At 48.6% G+C, this 27,962-nt stretch overlaps 1 protein-coding gene across 2 annotated transcripts; it reads right to left on the reverse strand.

The window, feature by feature from the left end:
- Positions 1–244: 244 nt before the first annotated feature.
- GSK3A (glycogen synthase kinase 3 alpha) lies at positions 245–27,573 on the reverse strand. 2 transcript variants are annotated; one of them, XM_087727331.1, is made up of 11 exons: positions 26,681–26,985; positions 24,474–24,661; positions 24,297–24,380; positions 18,655–18,765; positions 10,070–10,200; positions 7,903–8,009; positions 5,970–6,067; positions 4,672–4,767; positions 3,712–3,898; positions 1,081–1,182; positions 245–462 (listed from the first exon to the last, which is right to left on the reverse strand). In XM_087727331.1, the coding sequence occupies exons 1-11, from the start codon at positions 26,883–26,885 to the stop codon at positions 386–388; spliced, it is 1,386 nt and encodes a 461-aa protein (XP_087583457.1). In that variant the 5' UTR covers positions 26,886–26,985; the 3' UTR covers positions 245–385. The 2 variants fall into 2 exon arrangements, with proteins under 2 accessions (XP_087583457.1, XP_087583458.1); XM_087727332.1 differs by lacking the exon at positions 26,681–26,985 and adding an exon at positions 27,433–27,573 and having other exon boundaries at positions 246–462.
- Positions 27,574–27,962: the final 389 nt, after the last annotated feature.

Below are 27,962 nucleotides of genomic sequence, written 5' to 3' on the forward strand. Positions count from 1 at the left end.
GGCAGACTTGGGATTAGCCAGAGGGAGAGGAAGAGGAAGAAAGGAAGATGGCAGCAGCTCTCCGGTCCTTCCCCCCTCCACCCCTTTCCCGAGGCACCAACCTGAACCGGTTTCGACAGAGAAGGGAGCCCTCAAGCCATGGGATTTGTCTCTTCTCCCCACCCACCCCTCCCCGAGCCAAGGCATTAGAGGACCACCTTTGAGGGAATCCCCTCCCCCCCCCTCCCGTCCAAGTGGCCGTCCCATCCCCAATTGGCCTCCCCCTCCACCTGGTCCCCGGGCCAAGGTTGCTTTCCCCCACCATTCACAGTTCAGAGAAGTCCATGTGGGTGGCCTGGGGGTAGGGGGTAGTGGAGGGGACCTGCCCCCCGGGCCCAGCGACCCCTCAGGACGTATTGGCAATGGGTCCTGCGCCGTCTCCTGGTGTGACCTGGCTCCTGTCAGTGTTCATTCTTCCCTCACCTGGAGAGAGAGAGAGAGAGAGAGAGAGAGGAAACACTCAGTGGGAAGCCATGCTGGACCTTCCCTTTCCAAATAAGCCGAGTTGTTAGTCTCGTTATTGTTAAGGAGCCCAGTGGCTGAACTGCAATATTGCAAGGCCAACTCTGCCCACAGCCTAGAATTCGATCTTGACGGGGTTCAAGGTTGACTCAGCCATCCATCCTTCCGAGGTCAGTAAATTGAGGACCCAGATTGTTGGGGCCAATAGGCTGACATTGTAAACTGCCCAGAAACTACATGTAAAGCACTACTGAGCTGTGTATAAATATAGCAATAGCATGTAGATTTATATATCGCTTCATAGTGCTTTTACAGCCCTCTCTAAGTGGTTTACAGAGTCAGCCTCTTGCCCTTAATAATCTTGAGTCCTCATTTTACCGAGTTTGGAAGGATAGAAGGCCGAGTCAAAATTGAGTCACTCAGGATCGAACTCCTGGCTGTGGAATGCAGAGTTAGCCCGGAATACTGCGTTCTAACCACTGCGCCCCCAGGCCTCTTAATTGCTATTGCTGTGGCACCCCATGCACAAATAACCCCCTCAAAATTCAAGGGAAGCGCCACGAATGAGAAAGCACTCACTGTGCGAGGTTCCAGAGCCAGACACAGTCCCAACTGAGCTCGCCTGGGACCGGATGTGCGGTGGAATGAGGTTGGAATTCAACCCTGGCTGGATGGAGAGCTCTGTAAAGAAAAGAGAGGGGGGGGGGTGTGAGGCATCCCGTAACTCATCTGGGGAGAATTCCCTCGTTTCTACAGGCTCCTCAACATGCCTAAGGAGCTGCTAACCTACAAAGGTTGAGAGCTCCACCTGACTTATTTTTGATGTGAGAGCCCATGCCACCAAGCATAAAAAATAGACCCAACTTTAAAAAAAAAATGAAACTCAAGCTCTTCATCAGTGGTAGTTTAAAAAGAGCTTTTAATCTCCCAACACTGCAAAGTTTCAGTTTAGAATAGTTTAGAATAGTTTAGAATAGAATAGAATAGAATAGAATAGAATATTGGAATGACTAGAACAGAAATATAGAATAGGAATAGAATAAGAATAGAATAGTTTAGAATAGAATAGAATAGAATATTGGAATGATTAGAACAGAAATATAGAATAGGAATAGAATAAGAATAGAATAGAATAGAAAAACAGAGTTGGAAGGGACCTTTGAGGTCTTCTAATTCACCAACTTTGGCAGGAAACCCTACATCACTTCAGGCAAATGGTTATCCAACATCTTAAAAACTTCCAGCGATTATTCAATGACAATGCAAAACAGAAAATTGTTTTAAGATCATTCAAGCTGCAGTTTAACCATTCAAAAGATGGTATCTGGAGCGTGGGACAGCCTGAAGCGAAAGGCTGCAGGCCACATGATACCATCAAGGGCATTTTTCTCCTGTTAAACTGTTACACGGGCAACAGCTTCAACTGTGCCAACTGTGCCAAACCAAAAGGAGCTACGCTGTTAAAAAAAAAAAAAGAGCATTTCAGGGCTGCAGTAATTTATTCCCTTCCCAGTTCTGCTTCACTGAGGCTGCAACCCGTCCTGGGACACCTCATCTGACCTTTGGTAATAGAGGGAAATCAAATCAAATTCTCTCCATAATCGTTCCTTCAAATACAGGGAATAGGAAGCAGCAGAAGGTAGAAAGGGGTGGTAGAATAAAATCTAAAGCCACAATATAAATGAGAGTCAGTTTGGTCTAGCGGATAAGGCAGCAGGCTAGAAAGTGGGAGACAATGAGTTCTAGTTCATGCCTTAGTCATGAAAGCCAGCCGGGTGACCTTGGGCCTATCGCCAGGAGACAGTGAATTCTAGTCCTGCCACCGTGGGCATGAAAGCCAGCTGGGTGACCTTTGGGTCTATCACCAGGAGATAGTGAATTCTAGTCCTGCCACCGTGGGCATGAAAGCCACCTGGGTGACCTTGGGCCTATCACCAGGAGACAGTGAATTCTAGTCCTGCCACCATGGGCATGAAAGCCAGCTGACCGACCTTGGGCCTATCACCAGGAGACAGTGAATTCTAGTCCTGCCACCGTGGGCATGAAAGCCAGCTGGGTGACCTTTGGGCCTATCACCAGGAGACAGTGAATTCTAGTCCTGCCACCGTGGGCATGAAAGCCACCTGGGTGACCTTGGGCCTATCACCAGGAGACAGTGAATTCTAGTCCTGCCACCGTGGGCAGGAAAGCCAGCTGGGTGACCTTGGGCCTATCACCAGGAGACAGTGAATTCTAGTCCTGCCACCGTGGGCATGAAAGCCAGCTGGGTGACCTTGGGCCTATCACCAGGAGACAGTGAATTCTAGTCCTGCCACCGTGGGCATGAAAGCCATCTGACCGACCTTGGGCCTATCACCAGGAGACAGTGAATTCTAGTCCTGCCACCGTGGGCATGAAAGCCAGCTGGGTGACCTTGGGCCTATCACCAGGAGACAGTGAATTCTAGTCCTGCCACCGTGGGCATGAAAGCCACCTGGGTGACCTTGGGCCTATCGCCAGGAGACAGTGAATTCTAGTCCTGCCACCGTGGGCATGAAAGCCAGCTGGGTGACCTTGGGCCTATCACCAGGAGACAGTGAATTCTAGTCCTGCCACCGTGGGCATGAAAGCCAGCTGGGTGACCTTGGGCCTATCACCAGGAGTCAGTGAATTCTAGTTCTGCCACCGTGGGCATAAAAGCCAGCTGGGTGACCTTGGGCCTATCACCAGGAGACCAGGACGTCATGAAAACTGGCTAAGAGATTTTGGGGTGATCTCTCTCTCTCTCTCAGCCCAATTCACCTCAACAGGGTTTTCGTTTTGGGGAAAACAGGAGGGGGAAAGTATGTTGTATATGTTTGCCACCTTGAGTTATTTGCAAAAAAAGAGCAGGATGTAAATTAATTAAATAAAAAAGGCGTTAGGTGAAAGGCAGCCCCCAATACAGTATCTAGCAGCAGTGGATTTAATTAATCCCCGGTTCGATCAAAGCACACTCCAAAAATTATTCACAGTACGTTTTCCATAACGAGCAACTGGGCTTCCTTGAATTTTTCAGCATTTTGGTGTGTGTGTGTGTGTGTCAGTCTTGCTTCCCTGATGACCCCCACCACCCCCGCCGGCATTTGGGGAACTATGGTGCCTGAAGTTCCCTTGGATTTATTTATTTTTAACAAACCAACCGAAAATCCTTCCCAGTTGTGTCCGACTGATTCGATGCCAGCCACTTACCCACAGGGCTGAAGTTGAACAGCGGGGGCAAGTCGCGGCCGTTGGCCAACCGAGCGTTGGGCTCACGCAGCTCGTCAAAGAAACTGTTGGCACAGGCCTCCAGGGGGGAGAGGCGAGTGGCGGGAGTGTACTCAAGCAGGCGACTGCACAGCGAGATGGCCTCCAGCGGCGTGCGAGGCTTAAACACCTGCAGCGGGGACGAGCAAGAGACATGGTCACGCCCGCACCAGATTTGGAACGCTGTCAGCGTTCCAAACATCATGCAGAATTAAATCAGAGTCCAAGACAGAGTTATCCTTAAAGTTCCAATTTAATAAAACAGACATGTTAGCAACCATCTGTGGAATCCCAATTCTGGAAATTAATTAGGATTCCCACTCAGTTGAAAGTTCATGATCTTGTCCCCCACACCCACAAATCCATCACATGGTCCAATCTTCTTCTTCCACGCTGGCATCTCCACCCGGCCGGATACCCGGCCTCTTGGAACCTTCCCTAAGCCCAACGCTGTTAGGTTCTCCAGGAATCCCAGTTCATCCCATGGAGGCGCTCCATGCTGGAGATGGCTGGCGGAGTGATATAAAACAGCGGAAGCCCCCCACCCCAATCCTTTGGGTACCAGGGACCTCTTCCACAGGGGAAAAAATAGTCCATGGATCGGGGGGGGGGGGGGAGGCGTGGTTTCGCACACTACCTAGATCTCGCGCATGTGTGGATGACGCTTTGATCTCTTGCACAGCCAGATTACCAGGGGGCCACGGACAGGGGGGTTGTGGGACCCTTGATATAGAAGATTCCACCACTGTACCAATTTATGTTCTGGGTGGTTTAAAAAAAAAAATCTGAGCCCTGCTATTTTATTTATTTATTTAGCGTACGGCATCTACACGGGCGATAGCACAAAACCAGACATTGTGTTTCATCTTCTCCACAATCTCCCTGCCCCCCCACCCCTCTTACCTTTATCCATGGATGTGCTTTGATCTGGGGGAACTTAAACTCTGTGTAGTTGGGGTTCATCTCTCGTATCTGTTCTCGCGTTGGTGTTCCCAACACCTACAGAAGGGGAGTGATTTTTGTTAGGTATAATTACTGATTGTACAGTCAAGGAGCCAAGGTGGCGCAGTGGTTAAATGCAGCACTGCAAGCTACTGCTAGATCAGCAGTTCAGCGGTTCAAATCCCACCGGCTCAGGGTTGACTCAGCCTTCCATCCTTCCGAGGTGGGTAAAATGAGGACCCAGATTGTTGTTGGGGGCAATATGCTGACTCTCTGTAAACCGCTTAGAGAGGGCTGAAAGCCCTATGAAGCGGTATATAAGTCTACTGCTATTGCTATTGCTATTACAGTCGTAGAGATTAACCTGCATTTTGCATTTAATAACCGCAGCTGGTTTCGTAGCACGACAAAACCGCGGTCCACCAAAGCGCGCCCGATTAAAGCGCGTTGCTGACATCATCATCAGCGCGACAACAACGACCGCGGAGAAAAAAGGGTGCTTTAAAAAGCGCTTTTAAAGCAAGCCGATTCACGTAAAGGTAAGGGTTAGGGTTAGGGTTAGGTTAAGGGTTAGGTTTAGGGTTATGTTAAGCGTTAGGGTTAGGGTTAGGTTAAGGGTTAGCGCTAGGTTTAGTGTTAGGTTAAGGGTTAGGTTTAGTGTTAGGTTTAGGGTTAGGTTTGGGGGGGTTAGGTTTAGGTTTACGCGTTAATTTTAGCTTTACCGCTCACAGCGTGCTTTTTTCGTCGTGCTGTGATGACGTCAGGTACGTGGTTTCGTCGAGCGTGCTTTAGTTGACCGCGGTTTTGTGGTGGAACCAAATATTTGTAAAAGTTTGTTTTTTTAAATTTTCAATTAAAAAGAAAAGAAGGGAAGGGGAGGAGAATGATCAAACCACGGCAAGCCTCGACGGTACTTCGTCAAGAAGACAAAATCCCAGTCGCTCAAGCCCATTAGGCTGACTCTCCGACTTCACTTCAGTATTTGCAGGACTGAAAACAGGCTGTAGCCAGTGGGGCAATTCAGCCGGTTCGATCCGGTTCAGGCAAACCGGTAGTGGTTGCAGCGGGAGGCTCCGCCCACCCACTGGGACGTCATCACGTCCCATTTTTGACGCTCTGTGCATGCGCGGAAGATCCTGTGCATGCGTGGAGGTGGCGTGCGGTCACATTTGCGAACTGGTAGCGAAGGTAACTTGATTTCACCCCTGGTTGTAGCACCCTACAGGACAGGTGGGGGAAAAATAAATTTAAAAAGTTACCTTGATGATCTCCACTAGCTGATCCACTCCACTATCCCCAGGGAAGATGGGCTGCCCCAGGAGCAGCTCGGCCAGCACACAGCCTGCAGACCAGATATCTATGAGAGAAAAGAGGGGTGCCGTCAGCCCCACGCGGAGAGAAGCCATGCCCCCACTGCTTGCTAGAGAGGGCTGCTTCCTCTTGCTTCCTGAAGTCAGCCTCCTAGCTCCCTGGTTTTCTGGACAAGCAAAAGGTATCGGGTTCGGAACTGAGCCTCTCTCCAAGCAAACTGCAAACCCAGTTAAGGGCTGGAGAAAATGCTTCTCAAATAACACAGAAATACACAGCAACAGGAATCAATATGCTGGCTAGAAAGATCAGGGAGGGCGAGCCAAATGGCCGGAAAGGGCGCTTCCAATTCTCACCTGACAATTACAAACAGCCCTCGAGGTACAACTACAATTGGGGCCGGAGCTTCCATTGTTAAGCGACGTGGTCGTTAAACGAGTCGCACCCAATGTTATCACTTTCCCCAGAGTTAAGTGAATTTGGTCATGGCACGACAAAACCGCGCTCAACTAAAGCGCGCCCGATTAAACCGCGTCGCTGACGTCATCAGCAGGGCAACAGCGAGCGCGGAGAAAGAAGGGCGCTTTAAATAGCGCTTTGAAAGCAAACTGATTCAAGTTAAGGTAAGGGTTAGGTTTAGGGTAAGGTTGTTAGGGTAAGTTTTAGGGTTAGGTTAAGGGTTAGGGTTAGGTTAAGGGTTAGGATTAGGTTTAGCGTTAGGTTAAGGGTTAAGTTAAGGGGGGTTTAGGTTTAGGTATTAATTTTAGGTTTAGCGTTTACAGCGTGCTTTTTTCTCCGCGCTGTTGTCGCGCTGTGATGACGTCAGCTACACGGTTTCATCGAGCGCCCTTTAGTCGAACGCGGTTTTGTGGTGGAACCGAATTTGGTATCCGCAATTCAACTTGGTTGGAAAGCCCTGGGAAGGTCCCCAAATGGTAGTCACAGACCCCGGGATGACGCTGCAAACATGCCAGGTGCTGAATATCCAAATTCTGACCATTTGGATACTGCATCGTTATAACTTCGTACGGTTGCTAAACGAATGGTCGTAAGTCGAGGACTACCTGCAGAGGTCTCTCTCTTCCTAGGATGCAGCCACAGACAGAGCTATAGCACAATCCATAATGCAACCCATTTCCAGGCAGACTACAACTGTCAGAATCCCCCAGCTAAGGCATTAGCCAAGGTGGCGCAGTGGTTAAATGCAGCACTGCAGGCTACTGCTAGATCAGCAGGTCAGCGGTTCAAATCTCACCGGCTCAGGGTTGACTCAGCCTTCCATCCTTCCGAGGTGGGTAAAATGAGGACCCAGATTGTTGGGGGCAATATGCTGACTCTCTGTAAACCGCTTAGAGAGGCCTGAAAGGCCTATGAAGCGGTATATAAGTCTACTGCTATTGCTATTGCTATTGCTATTTAATCCCCCAGCTAAGGCACATAAGAGCCAAGGTGGCTCAGTGGTTAAATGCAGCACTGCAGGCTATTTCAGCTGACTGCAGTTCTGCAGTTCGGCTGTTCAAATCTCACCGGCTCAAAGGTTGACTCAGCCTTCCATCCTTCTGAGGTGGGTAAAATGAGGACCCGGATTGTTGTTGGGGGCGATATGCTGACTCTGTAAACCGCTTAGAGAGGGCTGAAAGCCCTATGAAGCGGTATATAAGTCTAACTGCTATTGCTATTTCCGGAAGTTGTTAACTTGACACCTGGAGGTTTCAGGGAAAGTCAACGCAAAACTGTTCAAGCCGTCATCCTTTTTTTTTTTTTTTGCAATTTCGCACCCAGAGTTTGCTTCCGGAAGCAACCAACATCTACGGAAGGAAATTCACTTGGTCTGAGCAGCAAAACGTTATAAGAGCCCTCAATGGACGGCCGGGTCATTCTCACCTATGTTTGAAGTGTAATCAGTGGCTCCAAAAATGAGCTCAGGCGCACGGTAATAGCGAGAACAGATGTAGGAAACATTGGGTTCACCTCGCACCAGCTGCTTTGCACTGAAAAAGAGGAGGGAATAGATGATGGGGATCTCCAGAGAATGAGAACGCTATTGAAATGAGGGCCCAGAGGCCCCCTTATGACCCCGTCCTCGAGACCCCCAACATTTGTTGACTGTGTTTATTTTCTAACAATAAATGAAAATAGTTCAATGCACAATTTAAGAACAATACTATAAATTGTAATAAATCTACCATAAAGTTCTATCTCAGAGGTCTTCAAACCTGGCTACTTTAAGACTTGTGGACTTCAACTCCCAGAATTCTCCAGCTGGAGAATTCTGGGAGTTGAAGTCCACAAGTCTTACAGTGGCCACGTTTGGGGACCCCTGTTCTATCTAAACAAAATAAATACAAGGATGGGTTTTGTCCTGGCTCCAACCCAGTTTTGGGGGCTGTTGTTTACCCCTCTGCCCATCGTTCAGAAGCCAGAGAGAGATCTGAACCCAGAAAAGCATACCTGCTCCCCCGTTTAACAGAACAGCAAGATTGGAAGGGACTTGGGAGGACTTCTAGTCCAGCCCCCTACTCCTAAGAACAAGCTGACTTTGATGATTGTGTTTGAGAATTACAATCAGGATTTAAACACTTGTTGCTCGTAGATACACTGAGAGCTTAAGGACCGGAGAACACATTCCTTGTTCACACTTGGCCAATGAAAGAATTCTATTGTCCCCATTTCAGACAAATGGTTGTCCAATCTCTTCTTCAAAACTTCCAGTGCTGGAGCATTCACAGCTTCTGGAGGCAAGTCGTTCCACTGATTAATTGTTCTGACCGTCAGGAAATTTCTCCTTAGTTCTAGGTTGCTTCTCTCCTTGATTAGTTTCCGCCCATTGCTTCTTGACCTGCCTTCTGGTGCCTTGGAGAATAGCTTGACTCCCTTTTTTTGTGGCAACCCCTGATATATCGGAACACTGCTATCATGTCTCCCTTAGTCCTTCTTTTGATTAAAAATCCATTTTAAAAAAATCATTTAAATCGGGGCTTATAGCCCTAGATTTGCAGCAGGAAGATGTGGATCCAAATCCTGCTTAACCTTGAAGCTCAAACCTGTTGCTCCCTCTCACAACCTCCTCACAGAGTTGTGAGAAGGGAAAAATGGCTGTGTGTGTGTGTGTGGATCCAACTGTGCTGTCCCAAATATCTCGGAGAAAATGGTTAGATCTGTAACATTTATTTACAGGACGTGGCTCATAAATTCCTTCTGGGAGAAGTTTTGCAAGATGACCGATAAAACCATGCCAGCAACGACAAAAAAAAAAAAATCCTTAACAGCTAAACAAGGTTACAGAATGACCAACACTCTGAGCACATGGGGGGGGGAGAGAAAGGGTCAGTCAAGACCGCTGACCAACCATGCGTGGTAGCTTTGAAAGAGTAATTGTGCTAGAAAGGAAAGCCTTTTTAAGGAACCAAGCGCAACGCGAAAGTTGCCGGAAAAAAAGGGCACGGGCCAGAGAGAAGTCGAGTTTGCACATAAGGCAAAAAGAGCGCCCCAATCTTTAGGGTAAGATTTCAACTTCCTAAGAACAAGCTGACTTTGATGATTGCATTTGAGAATTACGATCAGATGGACAAATTAACACTGAAATTAAAAGATAAAGAAGAGTCGGAATATTATGAAATTTGGAACAATTGGCACAAACGGCTGCAAAACAAGAATAAAATTAATTAAGCCAAAAAAACCACAATATATATAAATCTATATAAAACTGTGTATAAAGGTGTGTAAATATGGAAGCGAAATATTATACACATGTACAGGTATGATGACATAACAATGTTGATGTAATGACTGTAAGGTGTTGTAGAAGGGAAAAAATAATTTTAAAAAATCTGCTAATTGAGAATTACGATCAGGATTTTAAACACTTGCTGCTTGTAGGTACACTGAGAGCTTAAGGACTGGAGAACACATTCCTTGTTCACACTTGGCCAATGAAAGAACTCTATTGTCTTCTATTCTTGCTTGTGGCTGTAGAGCCAAAAGGTCTATAGACAAACCCCCACCTCCACTTCCTCTGGTTAAGAGGTTGGTGTCGCCTGCTTCCTCTTACCTGCCGAAGTCGCAAAGCTTCAGTACGGCTGTATCGGGATCCACCAACAGATTCTGAGGTTTGATGTCTCGATGACACACGCCTTGAGAATGGATGTAAGCGAGGCTGCGGAATAACTGATACATGTATACCTGAATGGAGGAAGGGGAGCGGCCGTTAACGAGTGTCAGTTTGCTATACTTTAGATCGCTGGCCTAGAAAATAGGAGCCTGTGAGTTCTAGTCCTGCTTTAGCCATGAAAGCCAGCTCAGTGACTTCATGCCAATCACCAGGGGCCTGTGAGTTCTAGTCCCACCTTAAGACATGAAAGCCAGCTCAGTGACTTTACACCAACCACCAGGTACCTGTGGAGTTCTAGTCCTGCCTTAAGACATGAAAGCCAGCTCAGTGACTTTAGGCCAATTACTAGGAGGATTGTGAGTTCTAGTCCCACCTTAGGCATGAAAGCCTGCCGGTTGACTTCATGCCAATCACCAGGAGCCTGTGAGTTCTAATCCTGCTTTAGGCATGAAAGCCAGCTAACTGACCATACCAATCACCAGGAGCCTGTGAGTTCTAGTCCCATTTTAGGCATGAAAGCCAACTCAGTGACTTCATGCCAAGCACCAGGAGCCTGGGAGTTCCAGTCCCACCTTAGGCATGAAAGCCAGCTCAGTGACTTTAAACCAATCACCAGGTACCTGTGAGTTCTAGTCCTGCCTTAAGACATGAAAGCCAGCTAACTGACTTTAGGGCAATTACCCCGAGATTGTGAGTTCTAATCCCACCTTAGGCACAAAAGACGGCTGGGTGACTATGAGTCAGTTCCTCTCTCCAAGCCTGCCTCACAGGGATGTTGTTTATTTATTATTCACTTTTTATCTCACCTTTATTACTTCAGATGGTGAGCACACCTAATACTCCTTCTATTTTCCCCCCAAATATCAATCCACAATTGCTAAAGTGAAAATAGATGGAATGGGTGCCTAGGTAAGTTTTGCTGCTTTGAGTTGGCCAAAATACATATTTTAAAGTGGAATAAAAATGTAACACTATATCTTAAAAGCAAAAACTAGCTATAAATATCTACTTTCTTAATACTAAGGTCAACCTCTAATTCTGATACAGCAAACGTAAAGAATAATATGGCATCCGCCTACCTACTCTTATTAGGGATAATGCAATGACATGTGATTTTTTTAGAAGTACATTCCTCACTCCGATGACATCAATTTCCTTATTGTCTGGGAAATTCAGCTCAGCATATCTGGAAGGTGTAAGCCTCACCCAACCCAGCTTCAGATTACCAGAATTGAATGCCCATGTTGCATCAGAGCAGATACTTTCAGAATTTAAATGAGATAACCTCATTATCGTGATCATTTGTCCCTACCCTCTGATCTGCAGCGAGTCCTCAACTTACAACCCCAAATGAAGCCTGGAATTTAGGTTGAAAGTCATTGCGGCCATAAAGTTGAGGCTCCAAGTGATTGACCATGTGACTCACCTTACGACCTTTGACTTAATTTTAAGAAGGTCGTAACGTGAGTCACACGGTGAATCACCCAATTGGTAAGCAAACCACAGGGGAATTAAGCAAATCAAATATATCGGATGGATTTTTTTTTTTTTTGGCTCTTTCCTGTCAGGAAAAACCAGAGGGGGAGGTGTCACAAATCATGGCCACATGGCTGCAGGATGCTGTAGCCCGTCGTAAATATGAGCCAAGTACCCAAAATGCAATCACATGACTGGGGGGGGAATGCAGCAATTTTGAGGACACATTGTAAATTATTTTGAAGTCCGTCGTAACTTCAAACATTTGTTAAACAGAGACGACTGATAATACCGCGTTTCCCCGAAAATAAGACAGGGTCTATTTTTTGACCTCCGAAATAAGTGCTTGGCCTTATTTGGGAGGGGAGGTGTCTTATTATTTTTGAGCTGCAGGAGGCGGTGAGTGTGGTCACCTCATGGCTGCTGCTCTGTTGCGCGTCGCTGGGCCTGTTGTGGCAGCAATTAGCGTGACCAAAGGGGCGTGGCGGCTAGGGTTGCGGGAGCGGCTGTTAGGTAAGGGCGTGTGGGGTGCATGGGGCATGTTCCCCCCTCCCTTTCTGCCCCCCTCTGGCGTCACCTTCTCACCTTGTGTTGTTTGTGTGGCAAAAAACGTAATGGCAGGGAGAGGCTGCGTATGTGTTTAAATATTTTCGGGGAGGGCTTATTTTCAGGGGAAGGCGTATTTCAGCGCATACGCTCCAAAGCCCGATTGGGCTTATTATCTGGGGAGGTCTTATTTTGGGGGGAAACAGGATATTTCTGCAAAACGATGATAATCAGGAAGCTTGCCGATCAATGTTGGTAGATCCCATCACTGTGAAGGTATCAAATCTTCCTGAAAGCATCTATGCTCACCAATAGCTTACTGTATGGAGAATGGGTTGGGTGGATAAAGAAAAGGGGATTCCTCCCCCCCCCCCCCCCTTTTAGCATTCTGTCTGCTAAGCCAATGCTAGTTAAATGGACAGAAAATTTAAGCAAGAGGCAGATAGAGCAATCACCAGTCCAGAATAACTGGAGATGTTTTGAGAATTCCTGACAGGGAACCTAAAGGGAGTTAGAGAAGGAGAGGAAAGAGAAACCAGAGAGGATGAAGAATGGGGGGAGAAGAAGAAAAAATAAAAGGAAGAGAAGGGCAGGCGAATAGGCCCCGTTCTGGTATTTGCACAATGATCGTGGGCTGCAGATTTAACTATTGCATTGTGCGATCGGGAATGTGAATATCACTTGATTTCAGTGCTTTTTTAAAACATTATTAAAAAGAGAAAATTAGGAGGCTTTAAAAAAACCCCACAAAATAATGCAAGTAAGTTTTCTTAATGGTGAAATCCACTTCTTTTTGCCTGGCCTGAGGCAATCTGCAGTCACCACCCACCCACAGCCATCAAGGCCAGATGGGGATCATGATGGCATCCAAATTATGAGTCATCCTTTGCCCATCGTTCATTGCCACCTGCCCCGAGGGAAGCATCCTTGGGTAGGGAGGGAGACATGCAAAGGCTGTCCAAGAAGTCTGCTCACTGGGCTGTATAGGGCTGTCACCACCATTTGCACCAGGGAGCGATTCCAGAAGTTCTCCTTAAAAAGATCAACTCATATTTGTCTGCAATCTTTTGGATTGCTTAAAAGCCACTTTGAGAGGACTGGTCTCCCGAAAGGTTTGAAAGAAATCAGAATATCAACGAAACAAATACACTATATTGCCAAAAATATTCACTCACCCGCCTTTACTAGCCTATGAACTTACTGTAGGTGACCTCCCATTCCTAATCCATAGGGTTCAATATGACGTCGGTCCACCCTTGGCACCTATAACAGCTTCAACTCTTCTGGGAAGGCTGTCCACAAGGTTTAGGAGTGTGTTTATGGGACTTTTTGACCATTCTTCCAGAAGCGCATTTGTGGGGTCGCACACTGATGTTGGAGGCGTTTACGTGGCCTACCGCTTCGTGGCTGAGTTGCTGTCGTTCCCAAACACTTCCACGCTCTTATAATGCAGCTGACAGTTGACGGTGGGATATTTAGGAGCGAGGGAATTTCACGACCGGATTTGTTGCACAGGTGGCATCCTATCCCAGTTCCACGCTGGGATTCACTGAGCTCCTGAGAGCGACCCATCCTTTCACCAATGTTTGTAAAAACAGTCTGCATGCCTAGGTACTTGATTTTGTACACCTGTGGCCATGGAAGGGATTGGAGCACCTGATTCTGATTATTTGGATGGGTGAGGGAATATTTTTGGCAATATAGTGTAGATAAATAGAGCCAGTTCGGTCTAGTGGTGAAGGCACCAAAGGTAAAAACTAGGAGATGGTAAATTCCAGTTCCTCCATATCCATGAAAGCCACTGGGATGAATTTGGGCCAGTCATTCCTTCTCAATCCAACTCACCTCACAGGACTCTTCTTGTGGGAAAAATAGGAGGAATATTAGATGGGTTAGCTGCCTTTATTTGTAAAAATAATAAAGGCGGGAGATACATAGATAGATAATAATGATGATGATGATAGCTAGATAGATAATGAAAATAGATAAGAGTAAAGGTTCCCCTCACACATATGTGCTAGTTGCTCCCGACACATCTCTGTTTCAAAGCCGAAAAGCCAAGCACTGTCCGAAGACGTCTCCGTGGTCACGTGGCCGGCATGACTAAATGCCGAAGGAGCACGGAACGCTGTTCCCTTCCCACCAAAGGTGGTCCCTATTTTTCTACTTGCATTTTTTACGTGCTTTCGAACTGCTAGGTTGGCAGAAGCTGGGACAAGTAACGGGAGCTCACTCCGTTACATGGCACTAGGGATTCAAACTGCCAAACTGCCGACCTTTTTGATCGACAAGCTCAGCGTCTTACCTCCTGAGCTACCCTTAGATAGATAGATAGATAGATAGATAGATAGATAGATAGATAGATAGATAGATAGATAGATGATAGATAGATAGATAGATAGATGATAGATAGATGGATGGATGGATGGATAGATATGGATGGATGGATGGAGAGATGGATATAAGGATAGGGTGATGATAGCTACAGTAGACAGCCATAAGGGCAAACAGATCTTTGCCTTTGGAGTCCCTATAAGTAAAAACCTAATAGCTGCTAATGCCATTGCAAAATGCCATTCCATTCCACCCTGCCACTTGAAGAGAAGGACAAATCAAATCCGATCCACTTTTTGGATAAAAGGATCAAGAATTAAAAATAAAAGAACAGATTTTTTTTTAAAAAAAAGAAAACACAGCACCCCAAAAGCATTGCATTTGATGGAAAAGTGGTTTGGAAAAGGCCCAGGTATTTAAAAAGACTAAGGTATTTAAACTCAAGTGATTTTTTAAAAAAAGCAAGGTATGGTGGTACCCAGGACAGGATATGCAATGGGGACCAAAGCTATTTAAGTGATGGAGAGGAGAGGGGGTTGGGTTTTTTTTTTTAAAGGCTTTGTGTAAGGGAAAGTCTCCTCCCAGCTTTTCTGGTGAAAAAGAGCTCAGGTGAGAGGTGGTGGGAAAGGACTTCAACCAGAGCCCCTGGAAAGCTGCTATTCTTAGTTCAATAATGCTCAGCTGGGTTTTCTTGGGAATTGGGAGGTTTTCTTGATACGGTCTGGTGCAGCATTTTATAGGTATAGAAAGAATAAGGAGATCTTTAAATCAAATAGCAATCCACCCGGTCACTTTGAAAGGTTAAAAAAAAAAGAAGGCGGCAAAGAGCTGTCGGTATGCAGAGAGGCCTCTGATGCCACTTCAGAGGTAGCTGGAGATCAACTCCCAGGCTCATGGGTGAGGGATGCCAGGTTTCCTGGTCCAAGCAACAACGGGAGAACTACGGTTTCCCCGTGACCCGTCAAAACCGCGCTCGACTAAGCCGCGCCCGATTAAACCGCGTCGCTGACGTCATCAACAGGGCGACAACAGCCAGCGCGGAGAAAGAAGGGCGCTTTAAATAGCGCTTTGAAAGCAAGCCGATTCAACTTAAGGTAGGGGTTAGCTTTAAGGTTAGGTTTAGGGTTAGGGTTAGGGTTAGGTTTAGGGTTAGGTTTAGGGTTAGGTTAAGGATTAGGGTTAGGTTTAGGGTTAGGTTAAGGGTTAGGTTTAGGGTTAGGTTTAGGATTAGGTTTAGGGGGGTTAGGTTTAGGGGTTAATTTTAGGTTTAGCGTTTACAGCGTGCTTCTGTCTCCGCGCTGTTGTCGCCCTGTTGATGACGTCAGCTACGCGGTTTTGTCAAGCACGATTTTGTGGTGGAACCCGTTTTCCCAGCGTCTGCCTTGGCACTGCAGTCCGAATAGGACTGTCCTTCCCTGACTAATGCAAAGGTAGGGGGAGAGGAAGACAACCAAGTTGCATCCAGGCTGAGCCCTATAACAATTAACTGGATAGAAAATCAAGGGACTTTGATTTGGACACAGTCAAGCTTCTTCTACGCAACAATGTAAAATAGCAATAGCAATAGCAATAGCAATAGTTAGGCTTATATACCGCTTCATAGGGCTTTCAGCCCTCTCTAAGCGGTTTACAGAGTCAGCATATTGCCCCCAACAACAATCTGGGTCCTCATTTTACCCACCTCGGAAGGATGGAAGGCTGAGTCAACCTTGAGCCTGGTGGGATTTGAACAGCCAAACTGCTGAACTGCAGTGCTGCATTTTAACCACTGCGCCACCTCGGCTCAAATAACCCCAAAGAGTCAGGGGTCAACAACAGTCGTACTGAATTCATGCCTCGTAACCGTGCTGGCGAACCTGTGGGACGTCTGCCAGAGGTGGCCTGCAGAGCCCTCTCTGTGGGCATGTGAGCTGTCGCCAGCTGCTCTTCCGATATCCATGCACATATGCACTGGCCAGCTGCTCTTCTCTGGTGTCGGAGCACCGGAAAACAGGCAAAACCCAGGCTGTTTTTCAGGCCAGTTTCGGGCCAGTTTTCAGATCCATTTTCAGAGTGCCCGAAAAATGGCCTGTTTTTCAGCCAGCTGCTCTTCCGGTTTCTGGCACGCACATGCATGCCAGCCGATGGCTCTTCGTGGGCGCCAGAGCAGTGGAAAACGGCCTGAAAACTGCCCCCCCTCCAACTGTCAAAAAACAGGCATGTGCGTGCCAGCCAGCTGGGCTTCAGGTTTCCGGTGCTCTGGCGTGCGAGACCAGCTGGCTGGCAAGGGCATGCCTGCTTTTGCCAAAAACTACCAAAAAAACAGGCATGCGCGCACCGGCTGCATGCGTGCAACCATTTCTGGTGCGCTAGCGTGCACGTGCACACTCATGCATTTGTGTTCCGGTATGGGCACTTGGGTGTCGAAAAAGTTTCGCCATCGCTGCCTTATAAATAGAAGGTCCATTCTAGAGAAAAGTCTACCTGGCTGCTAAAAATAAACAACAAAAGTACAATGGCTTATTATTATTATTATTATTGTACAATTGTATCACAGCGGCCAGTTGTTTCGCCGGATTTGGCATTGGTTACTAGTCGGGCCCCACCCAGGGGCCTAGGACGTCGTAACGTATTTTCGTAATATGCGTGCAGATCCAAGCAGTGCGGCTTTTTGCATTTGACTGATGGTGATTTTGTCAATTTTTAACTGTTTTAAATGTAATTCCAGTGCTTTTGGAATAGCACCCAGTGTGCCAATTACCACTGGAATTACCACTGCTGGTTTGTGCCATAGTCGTTGAATTTCGAGTTTTAAGCCCTGGTATTTTGCAATTTTTTCATGTTCCTTCTCAGCGACCCTGCTATCACCTGGTTCATTATTCTTCATTATTATTTTTATTATTATTGTTGTTGTTGTTATTATTATTATTATTAAATAGCCAGGGAAGAGGGAAGGCATAAACGCTTGATGGGCAAAAATAATTTTACGGGAATAACTTCAGTATTATGGGTGAAGGATCCCATCCCAAACAAGTTTCCTTTTTCATGATCCTCGGAAAATACGCTCCCAAAGGCATTACCTCCGCCCCGCCCAAGAAATCCCCCGTCTTGACACCCTTCCTGAACAACCAGCAAACTGTAACCGATTCCCACCACTTCTTCCAATCCTCAATGTGCAAACGAGGGCTTGGTTTTCACCTAAAATCTAAGCCGTGGTTTTTAAAACCCCGTTTTGCTGGACAAAAGCTCCAGCGGTGAGGGAAGAGGTGCCCAGAGAGATACGAATGGGAAAAAAAACAGAAAGGAAGTGCGGGAATGCGTGGGGAAGCAGCCCACTCGCTTCTCTGTCCCTTAAGGTCTCTGTAAACTGGCCTTCAGCAATTCTACTCAAGGTCACCTTCTGCCTTTACGGCAGTGTTTCTCAACCTTGGCGACTTTAAGTTGTTGTAATATGGCTCCTTGTGTAGGTGTGTGTCCTCCATGGCCTAGTTCATATTAAGGCCTGCAGAGCCACGCTGAATCACACAGGAGACAACTGGCTCCGAGAAAGCCATAACAACCTGATAGTGAATAACATAACATTCTGAGATGTGCTCTACCATTGATGTCCAGGATTTGACCATATATAGAGAGAACTTTCCTGAAGCAGTAGATTAGAAATTGTACTTTTACAGGCTGTTTTCTATCACATGTTATTGCTCCTCCTGCCTTTGTCCTGTCTCAATAAAAGGGGCTACCAGACCCCCAATCTGGGTCGCTCCATCCCGAGAAAATTTGTCTCCTGTCTTTTCTCAACATTGGCTTCATGGGCGAACAGCGGAAACTTCACATTAAGTCCTGTGGATTTCAACTCCCAGAATCCCCCAGCCAGCACAGCTGGCTGGGGAATTCTGGGAGTTGAAGTCCACAGGACTTAAAAGTCGCCAAGCTTGAGAAAGACTGGTTTAGGGGAAAGAAAGGTTTTCTCCAGGTGGTCCACAAAGTTCCTTCGCAGACGAAACCGCTTGCATTGGGTTAAGAATCAGAGAGAGACCATTTGAGAGCGGGGCCTACTGAGGCAGCTGGATGGATTCTCCCATGACGCTAAACCTAAAACTCCAATCTCCTTTAGAGCTTAGTATGCGTTGGGAATTAACCAAAGCCTCCCTTTGCCGGTACGAGAGGTTCTGAGGGAGAAGAGGCGCACTTACCTTCACATAGATGACAGGGATGGTCTGTTTGGCTTTGGTGAAGTGGCGGGCCACGCGATAGACGGTTTCGGGCACATAGTCAAGGACTAAATTAAGGTAAACTTCATCCTTCTGCAAGAGAGGGCGGAATAGAAGAGATCACATGAGAATCCTACCCCCCACAACTCACGGCATCTTATAAAGCAGGGGTGGGGGAACTGTGGCCCTTTTACGACTTGTGGACTTCAACTCCCAGAATTCCTGAGCCAGCAGGAATTCTGGGAGTCGAAGTCCACAAGTCAGAAAAGGGCCATCGTTCCCTACCTCTGCTATAAAAAAGGTCAGTATAGACTATATTATTTTTGTTGATTTGATGCGTCTGGCAGCCCATCTCATCTAAGCGATTCTGGGCGGCTGACAACAGGAAAAAAGAATCCAAGGAAAAACAAGTAAAATACCAACATAAAAATGTAATGGTTCCCCTCGCACACATGTGCTAGTTGTTCCCGACTCTAGGGGGCGGTGCTCATCTCCGTTTCAAAGCCGAAAAGCCAGCGTTGTCCGAAGACGACGCCGTGCTCATGTGCCCAGCATGACGAAATGCCAAAAGTAATTCTGTTCCCTTCCCACCCAAGGGGTTCCTATTTTTCTACTCGCATTTTTTACGTCCTTTCAAATTGCTAAGTTGGCAGAAGCTGGGACAAGAAACGGGAGCTCACTCTGTTACGCAGCGCTAGGGATTCGAACCGCCGAACTGCCAACCTTTCTGATCGACAAGCTCAAGCGTCTTACCCACCGTGTCCCTGTAAATATCCTACAAACACATAAAAAGTGTCCCTCGTCCATGATGGAAGCCTCCATCTTCTTAGCGCTGCCGCTTCAATAAGGAAAGATTCTAGCCTTGCCTTGCGGTCTAAAAATGCAGAGATAAACATGCCTCATTTATAAAATGAGGAACGCTCTGCCTTTTCACTCTCTCAGTAGTTCGAAATCCCAGTTGCAGACAGCACCATTGCGGCTTCCCTCCCTGTAATTCTTGAGGTTTTGTGCTCAGAGGCATCCTATTATTACTACACTGTATTGCCAAAAGTATTCGCTCACCTGCCTTTACTCGCATATGAACTTACTCTAGGTGACCTCCCATTCCTAATCCATAGGGTTCAATATGACGTGGGTCCACCCTTTGCAGCTATAACAGCTTCAACTCTTCTGGGAAGGCTGTCCACAAGGTTCAGGAGTGCGTTTATGGGGATTTTTGACCATTCTTCCAGAAGCGCATTTGTGAGGTCGCACACTGATGTTAGATGAGTTTACGTGGCCTACCACTTCGTGGCTGAGTTGCTGTCGTTCCCAAACACTTCCACGTTCTTATAATACAGCTGACAGTGGGATATTTAGGAGCGAGGGAATTTCACGATTGGATTTGTTGCACAGGTGGCATCCTATTTAAGAGCCGAGGTGGCGCAGTGATTAGAGTGCAGTACTGCAGGCCACTTCAGCTGACTGTTATCTGCAGTTCAACGGTTCTAATCTCACCGGCTCAGGGTTGACTCAGCCTTCCATCCTTCCGAGGTGGGTGAAATGAGGACCCAGATTGTGGGGGCGATATGCTGACTCTGTAAACCGCTTAGAGAGGGCTGAAAGCCCTATGAAGCGCTATATAAGTCTAACTGCTATTGCTATTGCTATCACAGTTCCACGCTGGGATTCACTGAGCTCCTGAGAGCGATCCACCCTTTCACCAATGTTTGCAAAAACAGTCTGCATGCCTAGGTACTTGAGTTTATATACACCCGTGGCCATGGAAGGGATTGGAACACCTGATTCTGATTATTTGGATGGGTGAGCGAATACTTTTGGCAACATAGTGTATCTTTAATTATTTTGGGATTCGGCTCCAACAACAAAGATGCACCTTGCAGCTGAACTCTAAGAGTCTTGCCTCAGATGACACATTGGCTGAAGCAAGGGTTCCCCAACCCCTCGTCCGTGCACAGGCATTGGGCCGCAGCATATCAGAACCTGGGCCATGCAAACAAGCAAAGCCCCATCTGCGGGATGCAGGCAGCACACAAAACCACAGCCCCTCCAGTCCACGGAAAAACCTCACTCCGCGGAACCGGTCCCCTGGACACAAAAAGATCGGGGGCCTCAGGGCTAAAACACAAAAGTTTGGAAGCAAAGTGGAGAATGACGCACCTCTTCATTATGGAGCTTCATTATTTCAGCATCCCTTACAGACCCAAATTTAAGAACCTGCATGTGTAGATATGCCCATCAGGTCACTGAAGACACCACTGAAGATGTACCTCCCAACCCGGAGTGAAATGTACCGGTTTGCCACAAAACCGGTAGTAAAAAAAAAAAAAATGCTTAAAAAGGTTTTTAAAAAGTTCCAACGATCAGCTGTGCGACAATCAGCTGTGCCATGCTATTTATACTCACTAGAAAGTAGGAAATCCGTCTTTCTAGTGAATCTAAATTGTTGCAGCACAGCTGTTTCCCCCCCCCTCACTTGGAAAATAACAATAGCATTTAGACTTATATACCGCTTCATTGGGCTTTCAGCCCTCTAAGCGGTTTACAGAGTCAGCATATCGCCCCCACAGTCTGGTTCCTCATTTCACCCACCTCGGAAGGATGGAAGGCTGAGTCAACCTTGAGCCGGTGAGATTAGAACCGCTGAACTGCAGAAGTGGCCTGCAGTACTGCACCCTAACCACTGCGCCACCTCGGCTCTTCAAAAAGAGCAAAAAGGCTTTTTTGCACCTGTGGTGTGCCTGCTGCAAAGCATGCATTTGGCACACATGCACACCAGTAGTGGTTGCAGGCGGTATGCCTCGGTGTGGGCGTACCGGACCCTGTACCATTCCGGTACGCTGCTCCGGAAGGCCTGCCCAAGCTCCTTACCGCTCCTTTAAAGCCTTCGGCGCTTCCACGCATGTGCATGGCGCCTACAGCGCCTGCGCGATGCTCTGCCGAGAAGCTGGAGTGTCGCAGAGGCGTCAATGGCAGGTAGGACGCATGCGCGCACCGTACTTGTTGGAACGGGATCCGGAACCCATCACTGACGCACACGCAAAGCAAACCGATAGCAGACTTCAGAGCATTTCACCCCTGCTCCCAACTTTTACTTTTCTAAGCTGATGGGTAAGAATTTCTCAAGATCAGGCAAGGTTTGGGATAGAGCAAGACTAGGATACAACATACAGGTAGTCCTTGACTTACAATGTTTTGTTTAGTGACCGTTCAAAGTTACAACAGCACTGGAAAAAAAGTGTGGCTTGTGGCCATTTTTTAAAAGACTTACGATGTTTGTCGCCTTCCCCTGAGTGTGTGATCAACATTCAGGTGCTGGGCAACTGGTTCATATTAAAGACCGGGGTGGGATCCCAGGATCATGGGATCCCCTTTTGCGATCTTCTGAGAAGCAAAGTCAACGGGGGGAATAGCAATAGCAATAGCAGTTAGACTTATATACTGCTTCATAGGACTTTCAGCCCTCTCTAAGCGGTTTACAGAGTCAGCATATCGCCCCCAACAACAATCCGGGTCCTCATTTTACCCACCTCGGAAGGATGGAAGGCTGAGTCAACCTTGAGCCGGTGAGATTTGAACAGCCGAACTGCAGTCAGCTGAAGTAGCCTGCAGTGCTGCATTTAACCACTGTGCCACCTCGGCTCTTGGGAAGCCGGATTCACTGAAAAACCGAGTCACTAACTTACCATTTGCAGCGATTCACTTAACAACCGTGGCAAGAAAGGTTGTAAAATGGGGCAAAACTCATGTAACAAACGTCTCAGTTAGCAACAGAAGTGTTGGGCTCAATTGTGGTCCAAAGTCGAGGACTACCTGTCCTTAACAATTAGACTTAGAAGAACTTTATTGTCACTTTGAATGGACGCTAATCAGCATCCATGAACATGAAATTTTGTTCCGTGCAGCTCTCAAAGGGTCACCTGAACAGCATTAACCTGGACAGTAGATTCATCACATAAACCCTATCGATCCATGTTCAAGTTCCTTTCGGGGCTATCAGTATGGGGGAATCACTAGAGCTGCACGCAGGTTTCAACTCTTATTTGGCTTTCAAACTCATTGGAGAACTTTGACATACTTAGCCGTTGGGTTCATGCAATGCCTTAAGACAGGATCAAACAAACCGCAGCATAACCGGGAGATCAGACAACAACCATCCATCTAATCTCTCTCACAAGGCCATTGTGTGGGTAAAACTGGAGAAAAGAGCAGACCAGAAATATTAGGAGGATACTTTGGACATGCAGTGCAGACATCAAAAGCCAAACTGTTGGAATGGGAATGTCTCCAGAAAATGATCTTTTCATGACAGATGATAAATAGTAAAGGTTTCTCCATTCTACAGCCTGTCGAATTGCCATATTTTCCCCCTGTTATTTATCTTGCTAGACTTTCCACCTTGAGAAATCTTTGTGGAATCAAAAAGCTACAAGGCCATTTTGGGTAACAATCTGATTACTGATCCAGATGCTTACATTACCTGGGGAAACTGTCGATCAACAGTAAGGATCTCTTAACTACCCATCCTGGAGCTGAGAAGTATATTAAACGGACATTTGTTTTCAAACTATGATTTCAATAAACGTATGCAATAAACACAGTGAGATGCTTCCTTCTGTGGAGGTTGTAGCCACCAAGAATGAAGATCCGGAGAGGGAAGGAAATAAATTATTTGCGGTTTTTCCCTCCCAAAACCTTGTACACGACAGGCTAGTCCTCAACGTACCACCACAATTGAGCCCAACATTTATCTTGCTAAGTGAGGCAGTTGCTAAGTGAGCTTTGCCCCATTTTACGACCTTTCTTGCCACAGTTAATAAGTGAATCACCACAGCTGTTAAGTTAGTAACAAGGTTGTTAAGTGATTCTGGTTTCCCCATTGACTTTGCTGGTCAGGGAGTCGGAAAAGTGGTCACCTGATTCCAGGATGCTGCAACAGTCATAAACATGAGTCAGTTACCAAGCCACTTGAATTCTGTTCATGTGTCTATGGGGATACTGCAACAGTTGTGTGAGAAACAGTCCTAAAGTCACGTTTACAGTGCTGTTATAATCTGAAAAGTCACTAAGCAAACCATTGTAAGTCAAGGACTATCAGCATCCTCATCTGTTTCAAGGAAGAATGGGATAGGAAGTACAAAGGATGTCAACATGAAGGGACATCGAGTGTTAAGCTGGATTTCTGAAATCAAGCCAGGAAACATGTCTGGGATTCACATCAGCAAGGCTCTCCGACCTTGCCAACTTTAAGACTTCTGGACTTCAACTCCCAGAATTCCCTCAGCCAGCACAAATCTTAAAAAGATCCGCCTTACGGTATAGAGACAGTATATTGTATAAAGGGATTATAGGAGCTTCAATCAAAAATGCAAAGTGGAACAAAATGCAAATCCGAGGCAGACCCTCAAAAGCAGGGATCTCCCACCTTGGCCACTTTTAAGACTTGTGGACTTCAACTCCCAGAATTCCTCAGCCGGCCGAGGAATTCTGGGAGTCGAACTCCACAAGCCTTAAAGGTGCCAAGGTTGGAGACCCCTGCTTAAAAGCACAAGAAGAAGAGAAAGCAAGCCCTGTTACTTGTCTATGGCGTGTCCTCTTTTCTCTCTTTTCCAGCTTTCCCTCACCTTTTCTCCGCTCGAGTAGAAGAAATATCGCAGGCGGACAATATTGCAGTGATCCAGCTTCCGCATGATCTGCAGCTCCCGGTTCTAAAGTAACAAGAGAGATCAAAAATGAGGCGGGGGATCTCGGTGGTTAAAAACTAGCAGGATGGACCAGTCCCCTTTTCCTTCTCATCTGACCTTGAAACGTTTATCTTGTAATACTTTCTTGATAGCCACCAGCTCGCCAGAGTCTGCTAATCGGGCTTGGTAGACAACGCCAAAGGACCCATTGCCGATCACTTTGATATCGGAATACGAGACTTCTTGAGGGCGGTCGGGACCCTGGCCAGGTGTGGCCACCACCGTGGTCACTTTGCTACTATCTCCTGAAAAGAGGAATGACGGTCAAGTCGGGATGATTCAGACAGGACGAAAGTCTGATTTAGTCCAAGCGGCCTAATTTGAACTCACCAAATGTCTTTCTGGGCCTTTCCCAATCCTTCTCAACAATTAACGCCCTTAAAACATTTCCAGTCCCAATTAAAAAGATGATCTTTGCCAAACCCACATTAATACCAATAAGCGCCTTGGGTGCGATTCCAAAACAAGCAGGAGCACTCCTGGAACACCATCGGCATTGACAAAATCCCCACCCGTCAATTGCCAAAGGCAGCTTTCCTCGGAACAACGGACATCCCGCAATAATATGTCAACACGTTCAAAACATCCACATCTGCCTACTCCAGGGAAGGACTTGATAGGGGGACAAAACTACCAAACTCATTCTGAACATCTGCCTGCGTGATGGAAACATAGTAATTTCTTTTTTTAAACCCAAGCTGGTTCATCCTTAGCCCTACAGCTTCCAAACTCAAACTCTACCCTAAGACTATCCAGATTCCTACAAAACACATCACACCCCAATTCCTGGCATGCTTGAACACCAGGAAGGAGCACCTAGAAGATGCTGTGGTAGCAAGCTTGCCCTTTTTAAGGTGGGACGGCTGGCTGATTGGTACCAAACAGGGACAAGTCATAAGGGACATTTCAGGTGAATAACCAGGGAGAAGACCAGAAGGACAAAGGGTTTTTTTTTCAGGGGGGGGGGAGATGCATTTCTTTTTTTTTGTTTTTTTTCCCCCAAAAGAGCTGGCACTCACCATCATGGGCTTTATCCTCCTGCCTGCCTCACCCGCTTTTCCTGCTAGGACTTGCATCCTTGGTGAGTTTCTCACTAAATACCTTCACCCCTCGCCTGACCCACCCCCACCCATGGGCTGCCATCCCTTGCCAGGCCCTTTTCTCTCTCTTTTCTATTAGTCTCTCCTTCAGACCCAGCAGGGCAAAAGCCGGTAGCCCAAGACCACCGGGAGAAGGGGGGGGCAACACTCTTCCCTGCAAGGGGAGCCCAAACGGCGCTCTATCCAAAGGGAATACTTGCCTGGAGAGAGGGAGCAGCTGACGGCGGCAGCAGCCCCATGGAAAGCAAGCCCACCTCGGTCTCCCCTGGCCTGGTCTCTCCCCCACCACCACCACCCTGATTTCATCCTGACGTCACCAGAGTAATTCTGGAGCCGTCGTCCAGTTGCTGACCTCAGATAGCTTCTTCCTCCAAGCCCCGGTGCGGCCAGGGGAGGACCTCGACCCGAGAAGGGCTCACCTTGGGCGAACCCAGCCTGCCTCTCCTTCCCCCCCCCCCCACATATACACTGCTCCTGTCATCCCCAACGGCAATGCCCCCCCACCCACTCACCCGAGGGGCATCCTTGCCCCTTCCCCACCTGCTCCTTGCCCCCCTCGTCCTCCTGAGCCCCCAGACCCAATTCCCCAGGGGGGCAGGTGAGGCTCACAGGATCTCCCCTCCCCAGGGTCTCCTCCCTTCCCCCCCATCTCCTCCCCAACGGCAATGCCCCCCACCCACCCACCCGAGGGGCATCCTTGCCCCTTCCCCACCTGCTCCTTGCCCCCTTCTTCCTCCTGAGCCCCCAGACCCAATTCCCCAGGGGGGCAGGTGAGGCTCACAGGATCTCCCCTCCCCAGAGCCTCTTCCCCCCCCGCTGCTCCTCTCCTCCCCAACGGCGAAGCCCCCTCCCCCGCCCACCCGAGGAGCTGCCCCTCCCCACCTGCTCCTTGCCCCCCCTCCTCCCCCGCAGGCTCCCCCCAGCCCCAATTCCCGTTTCCCCAGGGGGGCAGATGAGGCTGGCAGGATCTCCCCTCCCCGGGGTCTCCCCCCCCTCCGCCCCCTGCCCAGGCTTCCCCTTCCCGCAGCGCTGCCGGCCCCCTCCCCTCCCCCGCCCCTCGTGGCCCTCCCGCCCCCCTCAAGCCCCCTCGGCGCTCCTCCTTTGTGTGGCTCCCCTGGCCGCGCCTGCCCATTCATTCCCCGCCCCGCCCGGCCCCAAACTTACGCCCCAGCTTGAGTCCCGGGAAAGCGACCGTCGAGCTGGTCCCGCCTCCCCCCGGCCCAGGCCCGGCAGCCCCCCCGGGTTTGCCCCCCGGCGCTGCCCCCGAGGTCGGGCCGGGCGCGGTGGGGGCCGTGGCGGGAGCCCCTCCGGGCGGGTCTGCGAAGGAGCTCGTTCGGGGCCGGGAAGAACCGGCGCTGCCGCTGCTCATGGTGAGGCCGACACCGGGGAAAAGGGAGGGGGGGGCCGCGCTGGCTGGCTCCGTCTGAGGCGGCTCGGGAGCCGGCCCTGCCCGGCCCTGTTGCAAGAGCCGACGGGAAATGGAGTCTCGGCCGCGGCCCGCCTACTTAGCGGTTACCGAAGGGAGAACTCGATTTCCCAGAAGGCGTCGCGCGAGCGATGGCCGTAAGCGCGGCGACCGAAAGGCGCGCTGGGACGGAGAGTCCTCTCATTCCGCAGCCCTTCTGCAGCCGGCCGGGCTCGGGACTACAAGCCCCGGTGCGCCTAGGAGCCGAAGCGAGGGAGCGTGGGAAACGGAGTCCTGCTCTGCCTAGCGCATAATACGGACTTGACGGGAGGGAGACTGCACTTCCCGGCATCCGTCGCGCGGAGCCTGGTCAGCCTATCGCGCAAGAGGCAAGGGGAAAAGATTGGAGTTCGGCTCCTCCCAAACCAGAGCAGGAAAAAGCAATCGTGAGGTGCGATAGAGAGGCGAGGCGAGCGCTCAGCCGCCTGAAGAAAAAGCCAAGAGACTTAACCTTTTTCCCACCGCCATTTCTTATCCATTAGCCCAGTCTCAAAGGGATCCGCCCTGAGGGCTGTCAGGCTGTGGCGCGATGCGCGGAGAGAGAAAACTTGCGGGACTTCGGCACTGCTTTTCCCGAAATGCTTTGCGCGGACCCCGTGACGCGGGGGGGGAGCGGGCGGGGACTAACCGCGGCGGACTACGGCTCCCATAGTGCATTGCGAGGTGGGGAAAAAGCCGTTGTCAGGGTGAGGGGCCTTGGACCTGCCGAAGCACCGAGGACTCACGGAACCGTTCGTCCCCCGACACGGCAGACGAGAAGCGCGGATACCCGACCAGGTGATCGATGCCTCGGCCCCAAGAGCCGTCGGGAGCGCTCAGGTGGTCTTCGGTGAAGGCCCGACACGCTTCCCGTCATGCACCGCTCTGCCCTCGAAAGGACTTGTGGAAGTTGTAGTTTGCGCTGCTGGATAAAAGGCGCCCGGGAGTCAGAAATCGCAGCCTGCTTTATTAGCTCTGCTAGAACTGCGCTCAAACTTCTGT

Source organism: Thamnophis sirtalis, unplaced genomic scaffold (assembly GCF_051295495.1).
Source record: "Thamnophis sirtalis isolate CommonGarterSnake01/CBP01778 unplaced genomic scaffold, rThaSir2_p1.2 scaffold_13, whole genome shotgun sequence".
Taxonomy (NCBI): domain Eukaryota; kingdom Metazoa; phylum Chordata; class Lepidosauria; order Squamata; family Natricidae; genus Thamnophis; species Thamnophis sirtalis.

Bases quoted from the DNA above. Each gene is read 5' to 3' on its own strand.
- GSK3A (XM_087727331.1), bottom strand. From the start codon at position 26,885: ATGAGCAGCGGCAGCGCCGGTTCTTCCCGGCCCCGAACGAGCTCCTTC. The intron at 24,381-24,473 runs GTCAGATGAGAA...TTGTTACTTTAG, and splicing joins TACAAGATAAACGTTTCAAG to AACCGGGAGCTGCAGATCAT. The intron at 1,183-3,711 runs GTAAGTGGCTGG...TTTTCTTTACAG, and splicing joins GTTCAACTTCAGCCCTGTGG to AGCTCTCCATCCAGCCAGGG.